At 37.5% G+C, this 17,961-nt stretch overlaps 1 protein-coding gene across 5 annotated transcripts in view; it reads right to left on the bottom strand.

The window, feature by feature from the left end:
• LOC120093029 (ATP-dependent DNA helicase SRS2-like protein At4g25120) overlaps positions 1–17,961 on the bottom strand; it is a 58,371-nt gene that overhangs the window by 24,229 nt on the left and 16,181 nt on the right. For all 5 annotated transcript variants that reach the window (XR_005486250.1, XM_039051332.1, XM_039051330.1 and 2 more), the window contains exons 9-17: positions 16,010–16,084; positions 15,747–15,872; positions 15,502–15,630; positions 15,328–15,411; positions 14,845–14,958; positions 14,596–14,696; positions 6,665–6,731; positions 5,869–5,919; positions 4,501–4,578 (exon numbers count right to left, since the gene is read on the bottom strand). Coding sequence is in view for 4 of the 5 variants with exons in the window: in XM_039051332.1 (XP_038907260.1) it covers positions 4,501–4,578; positions 5,869–5,919; positions 6,665–6,731; positions 14,596–14,696; positions 14,845–14,958; positions 15,328–15,411; positions 15,502–15,630; positions 15,747–15,872; positions 16,010–16,084 (825 nt within the window). In the remaining variant the exon portion in view is untranslated. The remainder of the gene's footprint in view (positions 1–4,500; positions 4,579–5,868; positions 5,920–6,664; positions 6,732–14,595; positions 14,697–14,844; positions 14,959–15,327; positions 15,412–15,501; positions 15,631–15,746; positions 15,873–16,009; positions 16,085–17,961) is intronic.

Below are 17,961 nucleotides of genomic sequence, written 5' to 3'. Positions count from 1 at the left end.
AGTTAAGTGAACTATTGGAATATCTGGATTTCTTTATTCAGGGAAAGAGAATTATTAATAGAGTGTTTGATTTTGTAAGACTCTATATCAACCTGATCAAGGAGAAAAATCTCTTACAAGCTACTTTATAGAAAGTTAAAAATACATGCGCGGAATTCAATTGCCTTGATGCCAAATCTGCACGAATCCAAAAGTTCTAATGGTCAACGTGAAGAGTTGTGGTCTATACTGGCTTTTTAGTAGGGTCTTTGCCACACTAGAATTAAAATGAAGAGTGCGCTTAATTAGTAAGGTAATGTAAGCTAAAATTCTCCTCGTGGAAGAAGCTTACAATCTCAAATACTTCGTACTGAAAAGACACAAGCAGTTACTTCATCTGATTCTAGCAGTGCTTTGATTGGGAGCATAAATGATTACAAGAGGTAATAAGGGGTTTGAATCAAATAGCTTCAAAGGTCATCCAACATAACCAAAGATCAAATCCAGGAGGTATTGTTTTGCTATTATTGTCATAAACCTGGCCATACGAAGCATGAATGCAGAAAATTGCTGAATAAGGGTCAGAGGATGCCAATCCACCTCCACTGCACTTTGTGCGCTCTACTCTGATAATCTTGAACAAGTCAATTACGATTTTCTGTAGAGAGTTTGCTAAATTTTCAGCAGTATCAAGATCATTGAGAGCATCATCTTCTACTTCCCATTACGGCCATCGGCAGAACAGGTAACATTTCTAAATTGCCTTCTTTCCTCCACGTCAAAATGGGTCTATTGACTCTGGCGTCTACAGACCATTATGACAGGTAACCCAGTTTTTCTCTAACCTTTGTACATCTACCTCTTCATCTAATGTCACTAGTACTGATGAACCTCCATCTGTTTTAGGATCAGGACCCGTCCATCTTACTGAATCAATTTCTTTTGTCATCAGTTTTAAATTTACCACATTTCTCGTTTAATTTGATTTTCGGTCATAAACTCACTCGTGATCTTCATTGTGTGTCTCCTTTTTTCCTGGTTATTGCTTTATTTCAGGATCTTATGACGAAACAGACTATTGGTAAAGGGCGTGAATTTGGAGATTCTTTAACATCTTTTGAACCAAAAACACCTAAACCATCACATTGCTCAGGTGCGTTCTCCTTTGAAAGAGCATTGTCGTTTGGCTTATCCGTCTATCTCTGTGTTGAAGAGTCTTCGTCCACAACTTCAACATCTGTCTTCTTTAGATTATGAGTCATGTCAGTTTGCTAAATTTCATCGTTTGAGTTTGTATCCTCGAGTCATAAACGAGCTAGTGCTCCTTTTGGAATTAGTCCATTCTGATGTTTAGGGTCCTTGTCTTGTTGAGTCAAGGAGGGTTTCGGTATTTTGTTACATTTGTCGATGCTATTCTCGTGTTACGTGGTTATATTTAATGAAAAATCGTTTCTGAGTATACTTTCTCATTTTTTGTAAACTATCCATGCTGAAATCCAAACTCAGTTTAGTGGTGCTCTTAAAATCCTACGGAGTGATAATACTAAGAATATTTCTCTCATACACATCAAGTCTTAAGTTTAGTTGCACATCGGATTCTTCCATTCAATCTTCTTGTGTTTCGATACTCCTCCAAAATGGTCAGTACAAAGAACCGAATAGAATCGTCATTCCTTGAGACCACACGCGGCAGAGCTTTTGAATTGTTCAGATGCATGTTCAAAATCTTTTGGGCTGATGCTATTATCCACAGTTTTCTTAATAAAATTGAATGCCTTTTCATTTCTTAAAGGGTGAGATACTTTTCGACTTTAATGTCCCAAGCAAATTTGTTTCCCCATTAGCCGCTTCGACAAATTTTGGTTGTAAACCTGTTTGTTCGGATGTTTTGGCCTCAGCATACCAAGCTAGATCCAAAGTCCTTAAAAATGTGTGTTTTCGCTTGGTTGGATATCCCTGATTATTAAAGTGTCGGCAAAGGGAGTTATCGGTGTTGAGGTTGTCCATGGGATCTAAAGAATAAAATAATTCTCGCTCTCTCCCCTAATATCACGTTTTTACATACCCAACCATTTTTGTCTCACATCACAACTCTTATCATCTTTCCTCTCTGAATAAGAGTCAGGGGGAACATAAGGAAGCTAGAGGATGATTTCCTTGTACACTATCACAGTTTATCTTTCTCCCTCCGCTTGGAGGTCCATCTCCTGATTTCATCTTCTATTATCCCTGTCGGCTACCTCTAACTTTCCAACCCATCGTTAAAGTCTATAGCTGCGACAACAACGCTAACACATAACAGGTTCCATGCATGCTACCCCCAAGTGTCCCTTTTTCGTCAGTGGAAAGTTCCAGAAATCGAGTTGACATGATCCTCCCTATAGCTACATTGGCGTAAAAGGATAAAAATCCCGTACATTTGTGTTCCATCGCTATTCCTCTTTTTGTTTCATATAACCATTTGTCCGGCCTTCTCACATGGTTCATCTCATTGCATCCTTAGCCAGTCTGTATCATTTCCTAAAACTGTTCATTAGAGGCTTTGTCTCAATGCCTGGTTATTTAGGTGTGCCGCAAATTGGCCTGGATGGAAGATTTGACTTGCCACTTAGATGATAATTGTAGCCTTGAGATTTAGTTCTTATCCACTGAGCTGGTTAAAGAAGACTATCGGACTTGCAAAATGGGTCGTTTGCAGTTAAAGTCAATATCCTCAGATGTTTGTTTGCTCCGGTTAAAAAGCAGCGAACCTCGATAGCGAAAAGAGCTACGACACAAACTTATGGCGTTGATATGAGTTCTTTGATTACAACTTTTGATTCCTTATGTATGGAAAAACTGGAGCATCTATGAGGTTGTTTATTTCATTATGCTTCAACCCAAATCAATTGGCCTTTACAGTACAGTTGATATTAAAAATGCAAATCATATCACATGGAGAATGAGATACTTCAAGAAGAGGAGTGAGTATATAAATGGAATTGCAATCCACCGAGGTTGTTTGTTGCTCAGGGGGATTTGATTTATGGAACGATGTGTCGTGCCTTCGTAAATCTTGTTAAGGAATAAAAGCAAGAGCCCCACGACTTTGGTTTGGGTAAATTTAGTCAGTGATTGAAAGCTTTGGAATGGCGGAAGAGTAGTCAGATCATTCCCAGTCTTTTTTCTAAGAGAAATCTGAGGGTGGTGTCATCTTTTTGTTAGTTGTATATGTGGATGTATTGGTGATTACTGGTGATGAGAAAAAAAAAATTGCCCTTTCCCCCCCCAGGTTTTTCGCAAGTTCCTTCCCTTTAAAAAGACCCCTTTTCTTTCATAGTCAATTACCATATAAAAGATTTGGGCAATGTTGAAATCTTCCTTAGGAATTGAGGTCTATATAAGAAAGCAAGAAAGGGAATTCTATTATCACAGAGAAAATATGTACTTAACTTGTTGACATGAAACAGGAAAGCTAGGGCTAAGTCATGTAATACCCCAATGGATGCCCACTTGAACAGCTCAAACAAAAGATGGAGAATATGCTAATAAGATCCTGAAAGATATAGGAGCGTATTAGTGGGAAAACTTAATTAACCTTTACAGTGACTCAACCCGACAGTAAGCCTATTCAGTAAGTATAAGTGACGTCAAGTATAACTGTCATGCCCTACAGTTGATCATTAAGGCCTGCATTGGAACACGATTTCTTTTGTTATTTGAACTGGCTGCTCTCGGGTGGTTTATTATTAAGGTTATGGTATAACTATAATTGAATGTTTCATTAGACATTACTAAAGTATTGGGCAAGGATCTAAAGAAGATAGAAGATCAAACCATCAGGGTATGCGTGTTTCTTGTTGGTGTAAATTTGATTTCTTGGAAGAGTAGAAAGCAAAATGTGGTGTCACGTTCAAGTGCAGAATCAGAATATAGAGCAATGGCACAATCTGTGTGTGAATTGATTTGGATATATGAACTTCTTGTTGAGTTGGGATTTGAAATCACCACACCGACAAAGTTGTGGTGTGATAATCAAGCAACACTTCATATTGCGTCTAATCCAATATTTCATGAAAGGACTAAACATATTGAAGTTGATTGTCATTTTGTATGTGAGAAAATTCAACAAGGGTTGGTATCTATAAGATATGTGAAGACTGGAGAACAATTAGGAGATATCTTCACGAAAGCATTGGATAGAAGACGTATAGATTATCTATGTAATAAGTTGGGCATGATTAACATATATGCTCCAACTTGAGGGGGAGTGTTATAATTCTATAATTAGGATTTTCCATTCTCGTAAATATTTTGTGATATTTTCCTTTTCTACGCTTTGTACACTTGTATATATTCATATCTTTGGTGAATGAATAACGCATTCTGATTCTTTCTCAAACCTAAGAGTTTTACAAATAGGAATCAAACCCTCAACAAAAAAACACAAAAAAAACTGTCTGAAATCATTGTGTTCATTGAGCGATTTCCATCATCTACATCAAACTATAATATAGTAAACTAGCATTGATTTATGCTTACAGATCTGATATCATTGTCTTCGTTCAGCAATTTTCCCCCATCAACATTAATAACTGCCTGTTGCTCCAGAAGATACTTCTGAAGATGCACACCAGATATGATGTCAGAATTTGAGAAAATAGCATCCTTCATACAAGTTCAGAAAGAATATTTTCCTAATTAAAAAGCATAACTCGCCATAAACTTTCTGTGTCTCCTATTCTCGAAGATGGTCGAAGAACAGAGTTATAAATAAAAAAAAACTACAGAGTAGCACGTTAAAACTTTTTGGTAAGTTGGTAACAATCAGAACACGAAATAACACTACAAGTTAACTGTGAGGCCTCCAATTGTGCAAACTTACATGAGGAGGGGCAAGAAGGGAAATTGGCAAGGAAAGTTGGTTTGTGGGGCCAGAGGAGATCACGTGTGGTATGGCTGGCCGCTGGGTAGTTGTTCATTATTTCTGCAGGGAAAGAAAGGAGGGAGGACCATTCTGCATTTTGTGTGTGATTTGTCACTATTGGAGGAGAGGAACCAGCACTCTCGAATAACTGAAACATCTATCTTTTTATCTTTTTGCTTGTTATATCATTATCATGTTAAACTCTTTAAACATTTCTGGATATTTCCAATGGAATGATAAATGTTCTAGTCTATTGTGTGTTCTCTATTACTTTGATTGTTTCCAGGTAGTAATTCGATTCAGGAAACTTAAATAAACAAAGATATAAATGAGTTTTTGAAAGTTGTACAGCTCAAGTTTTTTTTTTATTATTATTATTTTTTTTTTTTTTTACAATAGGAGCAAAGGAATTTGAAACTTCATTGTCGCTAACACATATAGATGTCAGTTGAACTATTTTCTCTTTGGTACTCATGAAGTTATCTTCAACTCAAAAAGATAAAATAATGTTTTCAAGGGAGAGAAAAGTAACCAAAGAACTCTACTAATATGAGCCCTTAGTCCAGCCCATCAGAATGAGTAACAAATTGAACTTTCCACTACATGATGGCAGAATTGCTGACATAAGTACTCAGGGTGAAAAAAGTTTCAAACTTTTCTAGAGCAACCTATTCAAACCAACCAAACCTATTACAAAAGCAAGGAATGGCAGTTTCCTGTATTTAAGCCTCTAGAAGCTAATAATACGTCCCTCAGATTTAGAATTAGCATGCTGAAAAACACTCTTCAAATATCCCCCTTCACCATTGCAGGTGAAACTTTTTCTAAGTAAGAACAGCATCCAAACAATTTTTATAAAAAGGAAATGAAACAGCATCAAAACAATGCAAATCTAAAAGTTAGAATGTGCTTGTTTTAAACTGTCTGTCGAATGAATTGCACATGAAAATTCATAAATGATCAATGATTGTACGAAGACAAACCTCAGGTAACATGTTAGACACAGAGGTTATGACTGTTGAAATTGATTGTTCCTGCAAAAATGTTAAGAATTAGATTGAAATTGAATTGTTTGTGATTTTTTTCAGGAAATTGGACTTTCGTTGAAAAGACGAAATTAAAAATAATAATAATAAGAAAAAAATAAAATAAGAAAAAGAGTAAGACCCCAAAAAAAGGGAGTTCAACTCTCAACTATAGAAAAGAACTTCAATCTAAGAGAACACTACCAAAATGATTACATAAGGGCCAAGTGACCGACATCTAAGAGATAGTCATTAAACCTAACCACCTCTCAAGACTCATCACCCGATCTCTCGACCTCTCTAAAATTTCTATTGTTCTCTAAAGTAAAATACCCCACAAAACTGCAAAGAGGCTAGTGTACCACAACACTTTGACTTCTCCCTACCGGGAGAGTTAGAAACACCTCCTTCAACATAGAGAATTATTCGCAATTTGAGAAGTAATAAAACAGACGGGGAAGAAAAGGAGTAAATTCAAAACGCTAATAGATTGCCAATTCCACATTTCAAATAAGACAAGATGGCAGGATCGAGATTGTCAAAAATTTAACAAAAACCAGACACAAAAGAATGTCCAGGGTTTGAACCACTGATGCTGGAGATTGGGAGAATTAACTCTCCTACCCCTTGGTGTCACCTAAGGGTAGCCTTTGGTTGGGCAGGTTTTCCAAGAATTAGTGGGAATAAGACCACTATACCCCAATTACACAAAAAATATCATGTAGATACCGTAGTAGCGTCCCACGTGCATTACCCTTAGAACAAGTCTCGATATCATCTCTAGTGTTGATAGCACCTTACGCCCTTGGTTAAGTTGGCTCCTGTAAGATTTGGGCATGGATCAAAATTCAGTAAATTAATCAGTATGGGTCAATCAAGAGGTTGTCAAGCCATTATAAGATTTTGGAACTGAATCAAACTGGGACTTAAAATTTTACATTTAATGGAACGTAAAGAAGCCACAAGTTACAACAAATATGGCTTTACAACATGCCAATCACATCAAAACGCACGCAATATCATAAAAGGCCAAATTATTGAAGATGTTAAAAATAAAAGAAGAAGAGAAGAGAAAGACAACATAGTTACGTGAAAACCCTAGTACATGAAGAAAAACCACGATATAGAGATCTTTTCTTATTATTTTAATATGATACACTGAATATATAAGGACACACTGTATAAATAGACAGTAGGAAAACCTAGGGGTCTACATAATTACATAAATGCCCCTAGGTTAAGAACCCTATTTTCAACATTCCCCCTCGAGTTGGAGCATAGATATCAACAAGGCCCAATTTGCTTACACAATAATCAAAACTCTGTCTCAGTAACCCCTTTGTAAGCACATTTGCAACTTATTGATTTGAAGGAATATAAGGGATGCATATGTTTCCACTGTCCAATCTCTTCTTAATGAAATGTCTGTCAACCTCTACGTGTATAGTTCTGTCATGTTGAACTGGATTATTTGCAATTCTGATGGCAGCTTTATCGTCACAAAACAATTTCATCGGAAGCTCATTATCTTGCTGGAGATTAGATAACACTTTTTTCAACCGGATTTCTTCACAAATCCCCAGACTCATGGCCCTATACTCAGCCTCAACACTACTTCTAGCAACAACCCCTTGTTTCTTACTTCTCCAGGAGACTAGATTACCCCAGACAAATGTACAGTACCCAGACGTCGACTTTCTATCAACAACAGAACCTGCCCAGTCAGAATCAATGTAGGCTTCAACAGATCGTTTATCGATCTTTCTGAACATCAGACTCTTGCCAGGAGTTCCTTTCAGGTATCAGAGGATACGTTCAACTGCTGTAATATGATCCTCACAGGGAGCTTGCATAAACTGACTGACAACACCTACTGCATACGAAATATCTGGCCTCGTATGAGACAAGTAAATCAACTTCCCGACTAACCGCTGATACCTTTCTTTATTAACAGGAACTCTATCATTCTTCTCACTGAGCTTCGCATTGTACTCTACTGGTGTGTCAACAGGTTTACACCTAGTCATGCTTGTTTCCTTTAGTAAGTCCAGAGTGTATTTTCGTTGAGAGATTAGGATACCTTCTTTTGATCGAGCCACTTCCATTCTCAGGAAGTATCTTAGCTTACTGAGGTCTTTAATTTCAAATTCTTCGGCCATCTTTGTTTTGAGCCTCATAATCTCAACATCATCATCCCCAGATAAAACAATGTCATCTATGTAGACAATAAGAACAGCTATCTTCCCTGATTTCAATCTTTTTGTAAAAAGAGTAATCAAAATGTCCCTGAACATACCCCTGTGCTTTCACAAAAGTTTGTCAAACCATGCACTTGGAGACTATTTCAATCCGTATAGCGACTTTCTCAATCTACATACCCTGTTTTTGAACTGACTCTCGAACCCAAGAGGAGGACTCATATAGATTCCTCTTCAAGTTCCCCATTCAAAAAAGCATTTTTAACATCATATTGGTGTAGAGGCCAATCCTTATTTACAGCAATTAACAAAAGCACTCAGATAGTGTTAAGTTTGGTCACAGGAGAAAAAATTTCAAAGTAATCTACTCCATAGGTCTGAGTAAAGCCTCTTGCAACGAGCCTAGCCTTGTACCGGTCAATCGTCCCATCTGACTTGTATTTTATAGTAAACACCCATTTGCATCCAACTGTCTTGTGGCCTTCAGGCAGAGCCACCTATTCCCAAGTTCCATTCTTCTCGAGAGCTCTCATTTCTTCCATAACAGCAGACCGCCATTCTGGTTTTTTCATTGCAAAACTTATGTTATTTGGAACCATTACTGTGTCCAAACTGGTAGTGAATGCTTTAAACTCGGTTGCCAGATTACTATACGTCATGTAACTATGCATAAGGTATTTAGTACATAAACGAGTGCCTTTCCTCAGAGCTATAGGAAGATCAAGCGATGCATCACGTTCCTTCAACTTTCCAGGCTCCTCACCATGATCGACTATCTGTGTATCAGAGATTTCAGTAGTATCCTCCACATCATCATTAGCTAGAATCATTTCATTCTCTGTTGTCTCCTCTCCTGCCATTCTTTCAGTATTACTACTTCCTTCGCCCTTATCTTGCCTGCATTCATCAGTCTCCATACACACATCATCATCATTAGTTTCAGGAACGTACGTACCTGGATCTGATGGCAGGTCTGACTCATGCACTGAAGCCAACGGTTCTGGTTCGACAGGTGACACTACTTCATTCCTAAGATTCTTCCTATAGTAAGTTTTCCAAGGAAGTTGGTTGGTAGGAAGGACCAGGTCGTCATGCTCAGGACTAGGTTTAGCCGAGATATGAATAGGAGCCAACTCTAAAGGAATAACATAAGATGACCAGTTAATCTCTTCATTCATGTTCACCCCCTGAAGATGACTAACAGGAAAGAACGGTTGATCCTCGAGGAAGGTAACATCCATGGAGATATAGTATTTACGAGATGACGGGTGATAGCACTTATACCCACGTTGATGAAGTGGATATCCAACAAAGACACACTTCTGAGCACGAGGAGTAAATTTTGTGCGATTTGGACCATGGGAGTGAACAAAAGCAACGCAACCAAAAACTCAAAGAAGAACATCGGAGATTAATCGAGTGGTTGGGAAGGACTCTTTAAACAGTTCTAATGGAGTATGAAGGTTAAGAATACGAGAGGGCATCCGATTAATGAGATGGACAGCAGTAAGAACCACATCCCCCCACAGGTATGACGGAAGAGTGGCAGATAACATAAAAGACCGGGCTACTTCTACCAGATGACGATTTTTCCGTTCAGCTACTCCATTCTGTTGCAGAGTGTAAGCACAGGAGCTCTGGTGGACAATACCCTTAGAAACAAGAAAATCCCCAAAGGAGGTATTGAAGAATTCTCGCCCATTATCACTTTGTAAAATTCCAATCTTTGTTTTGAACTGAGTCTCAACAGTTGTATAAAACTGTTGGAAAATGGATGACACTTCAAATTTGTCAATGAGGAGGAAGACCCAGGTATGACGAGTGTGGTCGTCTATAAACGTGACAAACCAACGTTTACCAGTAGAAGTGGTAACCGGTGAGGGACCCCATATATCACTATGAACAAGAGTAAAAGGACTCGAGGGTTTGTAAGGCTGAAACCGGAAAGAAACATGACTTTGCTTGGCACGAATACGCACATCACAATTTAAAGAGGAAGTATTAACATTGCGAAATAAATGCGGAAACAAATACTTCATATATTGAAAATTCGGATGTCCTAAACGAAAATGCCACAACATAAAGTCATTTTCAGAAACAGAAAAATTTAACGACATAAACCCAGTTTGATGATCATCTCTAGAGGAAGCCTCTTCAAAAAGGAAATAGAGTCCCTTATCGTACCGGGCAATGCCAATCATCATCCCCGATTTCAGATCCTGAAACAAAACAGAATCAAGTGAGAAAATTGTCTTACACTTCAAATCCCTTGTAATTTTACTAACAGACAACAGATTATAAGAGATTTTAGGCACATGTAAAGTATCACGCAGAATTAAACCGTCAAACGGGGAGATATGACCTTTCCCTGCAACAGGGGCAAAAGACTCATCTACAATGCGAATACGCTCATTTTCAGCACTTGGGTAATACAACATAAACAGATCTGAAGAACTTGTAAGATGATCTATGGCCCCTGAGTCCACAATCCATGGTTTTTTACCATTTATACTAATAAGGCCAAATGAAGGGAAATTACCTGATTATGCAATAACACTCACCCCAACCGTACTCAAATTGTTCTTACTATTAACGGAAGACTACTTCTGAGTATGTTAATCTGCTAAGTCACTTACTAGGGCACGACCAGTATTAGATTTGTCATGAGACTGTCATCGCCTGCTGTTTGGAGGTTTCCCGTGCAATTTCCAACACTGGTCCTTTGTGTGTCAGGGCTTCTTACAATGTTCACACACAAGTGAGGGTTTTTTATCGCCATTAACATTGGGCGACTTTGCAATGAAGGCAGCTGCATCAGTTGTAGTAATGGGATTATTCATGGTGCATGACCGATCTTCTTCCAGCCGTATTTCGGAGCAAACTTCTCTGAGTGAAGGAGTAGGGCGCTGGCCCAATATTCGACTACGGACACCATCGAATTTAGGATTTAATCCAACCAAGAACACATACACACGGACTGCCTCTTCAATTTTCAAGTATTGAGCCCCGTCTTGTGTACAGTTCCAAACAACTCTCGACACAGGTCCATCTCTTGCTAAAGCATTGATAATTTGTTAAAATAAGATGTAACATCTATGGATCTTTGTTTGTATTCATGGATCTGTTTGTGAAACGTATATAGTCGAGAGGCATTCTGTCTCTTTAAGTACAAATCTCGTGCAGCCTCTCAGATATCCTTGGCGGTTGTAGCATATAATAATGGTCTGCCTATTTGAGGTTCCATACTATTCACGAGAACAGAGCGTAACAGCGAGTCTTCTCCTTTCCAAATTCGTTCTTGTGGATGCGCCTTGGTCTAGCTTCGGAATCTCCCTCGTCAAGTATCCAAATTTTGACGCCCTTCCAAGGCCATTCGGATTGATTGGGACGAGGAGAAATAATTTTGGCCATTTTAATTTTTCTCCGATAAGAAATCCTGCAGAGTTGCCCATCGAGCCAGATAAATAAGAAACATTCAGCAAAATAGAGAACGAATTTACCGGATTCTCTGAATAGACTGGTTGAACCGGTTGGGGATTTACGCAAAGCATCGTATCCAATCTGAAATCTGTTGTTGGAGATAAGTCAACCGTTGTCTCACATCATCCGAGTATTAGGTCGAACCACAAGCGGCTGGAAACGGAGCAGCCACTGACGGCTGGAAGGAAGTCGCTGGTTGGAAAGCAGTCGCCGGCTGGAAGGGGTTCGCCAGCATACGTGAAGACCCCAGCCGGCTGGACTGCTCAAGGTGGGTGCTCAGCATGGCTCCTTGTTGGTCGAACGGACCTGGCATGGAAGGATCGACCGGCGCAAAAGGCTGCGATGGTGCGAATGGCAGCGACCCATGGCTTGAAACGACCGGATCTGTTCCTGTCTGTCCGTCGAAGATACACCTGGCCTCGATCGGTGCGGATTGCGGCGACCCACGGCTTGAATCGACCGAAACTATACTTGTCCGTCATCGAAGACTCGTCTGGGTTCGATCGGCGCTTCTATCTGGTGCAAGCGGCTCCCATCGACGTCAGCTCTCCGTCGACTGCAGTTGGACGATAGAAATCAACTCCGGTAGGGCTGCTTGAAAACACTTCTTCACGGCTGCTCAAATAGCAGTCTTCATGTCAAAACTCGAAGTTCCATCAGTAGAAGAATGACTGTGGTTGGTTCTCTTCCATAACGGCTAGGGTTTCGTCGCCTAGCTCTGATACCATGTTAAAAATAAAAGAAGAAGAGAAGAGAATGACAACACAGTTACGTGGAAACCCTAGTATAGGGAGATAAACCACGATATAGAGATCTTTTCTTATTATTTTAATCTGATACACTGAATACATAGGGACACACTATATAAATACAGTAGAAAACCTTATGGATCTACACAATTACATAAATGCCCCTAGGTTAATAACCCTATTTTCAACAGAAGATACTCCTGAACTTTATACTTTGTTTTAAAATACCTCTGAACTTTCAAAAGTTACACTAATATACTTAAACTAAAAAGAATCAAAACACCCTAACTGTTAATTTTTTATGGAAACCAAACTGCTAGTACTTATTTCAAAAAATATCTCTAACTTTTAAAAGTTTAATTAATACCCTTAAAACTTTCAAACGTTCAAATATACTTTTACAATTAGTATATGAACAAAAACTAGAAGTAACTTGTTTCAAAAGTATCAATGAATTTTCAAAAGTTGCATCAATACATTTAACGTCTAAAAATAGATCAAAAAAATTACCCTATAGGTAGTATATGGACCGAAACTGCTTATCTACACACCCCAATTCACCTCTCTTCCATTTCCCCTCTCTCCTCTACTTCAATCTATGGCTTAACACTTTCCTATTTTCCCTCACTTTCTTCAATGCCCTCACACTCCTTTTCTTCCATTCTCCAATCTATAAGACTATCCTATCAATCAAGGTATATAAGCTATAGCAAGAGCTAAGAAGAAAGGATAACAATGGAATCAACAGACATACAACCTTGTTAAAACATTTATGTCCTAAGGTAACAATGTCTTTAAATTTTAATATACAAAAAAACAAGACATTTTGAAATTTTTGGTCATTATTTTGAAGACAACCAAGTGAGAGGGAAAAGAAAGAAAACACGTGTGAATTGTTTTCAAATATGTTATTTCCCAACTCAAGATTACCTTCAAAGACATTAACTGTTTCAATGTTGAAATCTTTGTTTATTTAAATTTTGGATGTTTAAGAAGAGAGGAAAAAGGAGGAGAAATGAGAATTGTTATAGAAATTGAGGAATGAAAGAAGAGGATTAAGAGGAATTGAAGTGAGGGACAAAAAATGATAATTGGGGAAGTATTATGCCATAGATTGAAGTCAAGGAGAGGAAGACAATGAAAGATGGAGGTGATGGGGTGTAGACAATGTTTTCAAAAGCTCTCCCAGGCATATGCCTAGGCATTAGGCACAAGTTTTCAAGGCGAGACGCACCAAATAAGCCACACACCTTCCGTGAAGCCCTAAGTCCCAAACGTCAAGCCTTAAGGCTTTTTTCATTATTTTAAAAAAATAATAATTATTAGGGTTTTTATCGGCTTTATCATTATTTTAGAAATAATAATAATTATTAGGCCTTTTCTTTATATAAATCATAAAAAATAAACACACATAAAACATTGTGTATAGATAAACAGTTTTTGCCTGTATACTAATGGTCGGGGCACTTTTTTATAATTATTTTTCAAGGTTAAGGAAATTAATGCAGCTTTTGAAAATTCAGTGTTATTTTTTAAATGATGTACTAATAATTTTCTTCTATATACTAACCATTAGGATGTCTTTTAACTTTTTTTTAAGTTTAAGTGATGAAACTTCTGAAAGTTTAGAGGTATTTTTGAAACAAAATACTAAGCTTTTCTATCAAAACCTAAAGCCAAGAGAATTTTTCAACTTTTTTAGACTTTAAGGATATTAATGAAACTTTTGAAAGTTTAAGGATATTTTTGAAACAATGTACAAAATTCATAGATATTTTCTATAATTTAACCAAAATAAAAATATCAGTGTCTTATGCAAAAGAAAATATAGCATAACTATTCTTTAATATTCTTGAATGTCTAAGTTTCAACAAATCACACAGGATCTGCCTAACCCTACTACAACTAGTTGGCTAAAAACCTCATAGGATATTAAATTCTAAGTAGAAGACTACCATGGCTTTGACCCATCCTCCTTTCATTATTTAATGGATGAAGATATAGAGATCATAAAAAAGCTAAAGAAACAAAAGTTCTTTATATTTTTCTTTACATAAAGGCTTTTAAGCATCACATTTCTAATTCCTTCAATAAAATTAAATTTAAGCTTAGAAAAAACTATAGTGTGTCTCGAGGTCCTCATACCTAGGCAGCAACTTAAAGTAGAGCAACAAATGACAAATTGATATCACAAACTAAAACGGTGATGATTTTAAACGTAGATTTCAAAATTTACAGGTGAATCTCTAAAATTTGACCTCTTTAAGGTGCCCGAAATCTTGGAACTGAAGATGTCCCTGGCAGCATCAATAAATCTACATTTTCTTACCGTTGAAATTTTGTCAATGTGATTAATTATCTGCAAAAATAAAAAGAAAGGATGAAGGGCTGTCTTCTAGCAAGAAAAACCGACTTTCAAGAGAAAAGCAAAATGCTACTATCACAATTCACAAGGGACTTAAATAACAAAGGAAAGGAAAAGAGTTAAGAGAGAAGGAAAAAGCTACCCTCTTCTTTTCCTCTTTCTCAAAAGGAATTAAAGCCTTGAAAGCTTGATGATAAGCACCATCATCACAATCAGGAAATGTTGTTTTAAGTAGAGCCATGATGGTTTTGACTACCTAAATAGAAGAGACTTTAATAAGTTTCAAGAAGTGAAGTTCTTGTAGTCATAGTTGGAATGAAGTCAATTAGCTGCAAGATAGAATAATATTAGTTCGTAAAATTTCAAACAAAATGACCAACCACACCACATGTAGTTCTAAAACACCCATATTAGTTATGGACATACAAGAACTAATAAGGATTCAATTACCTGTAACATGAACACAATTTGGAGAGAGAAATCTAGCATGATAGTTAATACACGTCAAGAACATTAAATTTAACTGCACATCATACTTGATTATAAGAATCATAAACTGCGTTTGCAATACAATCGGGTACCCATGTCATAAAGGAGTCATATTATCGGTGGAAGAAGAATATACCTTTTTTCGGTAGAAGGCCACACCATGAACATTAAATGGTATTTTTCTTTCACGGAAAGCTGTTTGAAAGATTTTTCCTGATATCTACAGAAATAAAGAGAACACTGATATTCTCAGAATAAACGCTGTAAACTTCTCATGTCCTTTATTGATATATTGGCAGCTAAGTTTGACCTGCCTCCGGTAAAGAACTGCAAAGCTCCCAAAGCCTTTGGAAGCTGAACAATTTGAAGTGCTTTCCATGATCTTGTCAATAACAAATGCACATTGAGCATCCTCATTATTGCATTCTTTAATTGTAATCTGGGGAAATTAGGGGCATGCCATTTCATGTTATTATGGAGGAGATAATAGAAACATGGATTTAAAAAAAAAATTATAATATAAATTTTACTCTATGGATGCAGCTACTGATATACCTTAGATCCAGTTAAATTATCAGTTAGTACATCTTTAAGTGGGCATCTTTTTTTATTATTTCGTATCAGAGAAGATGCAGCATCAATAATACAGCCTGTGGATCGATAGTTTTTATTGAGTCTGATCTACACGATAAAAATAAACCAAATTAAAACACTCATCATTGTTGTACAAAAATCTGTAAATTGTAATGATACTTTACGCAAAGAAGCTAAAAAAATCTGAAAGAAATACTAAATTCGAGCCTAGAGAGAATGTGGACCTCTTTATAGGTTGGGAAGTCTTTACGAAAAGAGTCAAATCCAGAGATATCGGCTCCATTAAAACTGAATATGGACTACATTACAACATAGGAAATGACATTAAGAATAGCAAATAAAACATCGAAAAGTGAGGAGGAAAAGGATATTATATTACAAGAAATCCAGCTTTTTACTGATATAATATAATAGAACAAGAAAATTATAAATAGAATTACAAATATACTCATGTTTTAAAGTTAATTCTTAGTGTTGAAATATGATGCTTTAGCCCTAAGGGCATTTATGTCTTTTATTTTATGCCTACTAAATTAGGGTTTTCCCTCATTCTATTTATATCTGAGGTTGGGTGCGACGGGCTAACTGCTGGATGGAACCTCAGATTGGAAAACCCCTGCTCTATTCAGCCACTGTACGTGATATTTGGGATGTGGTCCGAAGGTTATATTCTAAAAGGCAGAAAGTGTCTCGCCTGTATACTCTACATAAACAAGTCCATGAATGCAAACAAGGGAGCATGGATGTAACATCATACTTTAACAAAATGTCCTTATTATGGCAAGAGATGGATTTATGTCGAGAGGTCATCTAGAACTGCTCACATGATTGATCGTGTGTATAACTTCCTTGCGAGATTGCACCCGAAATTTGATACAGTTCTGAGTCGAATTCTAGGGCAAAAGCCGATACCGTCTCTCATGGAGGTCTACTCAGAGGTCCGATTAGAAGAAGACAGATCGAGTACAATTAATGGCTCTGCGGTTGACACTATGGAGTCAGGTGCCTTTGGGATGAAATCCTCTAGATCGGACAGTGACAAGCAAAATGGCAAAACACCTCCAATATGTAAACATTGCAAGAAATCAAGGCATGCGAAGGACCAATGCTGGAAACTACATGGTCGGTCTCCTAATGGCAAATGTCGCCCCCCAAATGACAAATCAAAGACTGGCCGAGCTCTTGTGAGTGAATCTGTTGAGGAGGCCGCATAACCTCAAGTGAACAACCCGGGTGACTCAGGTACCATAGGGATCGGAACAGTTGCGTAGTCAGGTACTCCTCAGTCCTTTAGTTTCTTTGTTGAAGGAAATGAATTATAGATGCTATATTCAGAAGCGACCGATCACTTGACTGGCTCATCTGATCGATTCCTCTCATATTGTCCAAGTGATGGAAATGAGAGGATTCGAATTGCAATGGATCCTTTGCTCCTGTTGCTGGAAAAGGCCATTTGTCCTCATTTGAGGGATTAGTTTTACAAAATATTCTAAAGATTTCTTACAATTTGTTGTCAATAAGTAAAATAACAAAAGATTTGAACTGTAGAGTCGTCTTCTCACCAGATGCTGCTTTGTTTCAGGATTTGAGCTCGGGTACGACGATTGGTACTGCCCGATATGACAGGGGCCTCTATTTCCTTTTTGAAGATGCTTCCTCTAGGAATTTATTTAGGACTAGTCTTTTATCGTCATTTACTATGTCTGAAAAAGATTATTTATTGTGGCATTTTCATCTTGGACATCCAAGTTTTCAATATATGAAACATTTATTCCATAATATGAATATTTCTTCTTTGTCTTGTGATGTCTGTATACGTGCTAAACAGCCTCGTGTTTCCTTTGTTTCTCAGCCTTATAAACCTACCCAGCCTTTCCATCTGATCCACAGTGATGTTTAGGGCCCTTCAAACATTTCTACCTTGTCCAGTAAGCGATGGTTTGTCACGTTTATCGATGATCATACCCGACTTACATGGGTGTATCTCCTTACTGATAAGTCCGAGGTTGTGTCTATCTTCCAACAATTTTACACCACAATCTTAACTCAGTTCAATACAAAGATTGTCATTCTTCGTAGTGACAATGGACGTGAGTTCGTCAATCACACCCTTCGAGAATTTCTGACTTCAAAAGAAATTGTCCATCAAAATTTTTGTGCTTACACTCTGTAACAA

This window comes from Benincasa hispida, chromosome 12 (genome assembly GCF_009727055.1).
Source record: "Benincasa hispida cultivar B227 chromosome 12, ASM972705v1, whole genome shotgun sequence".
Lineage (NCBI taxonomy): Eukaryota > Viridiplantae > Streptophyta > Magnoliopsida > Cucurbitales > Cucurbitaceae > Benincasa > Benincasa hispida.
This window is presented reverse-complemented; position numbering and strand designations above follow the sequence as displayed.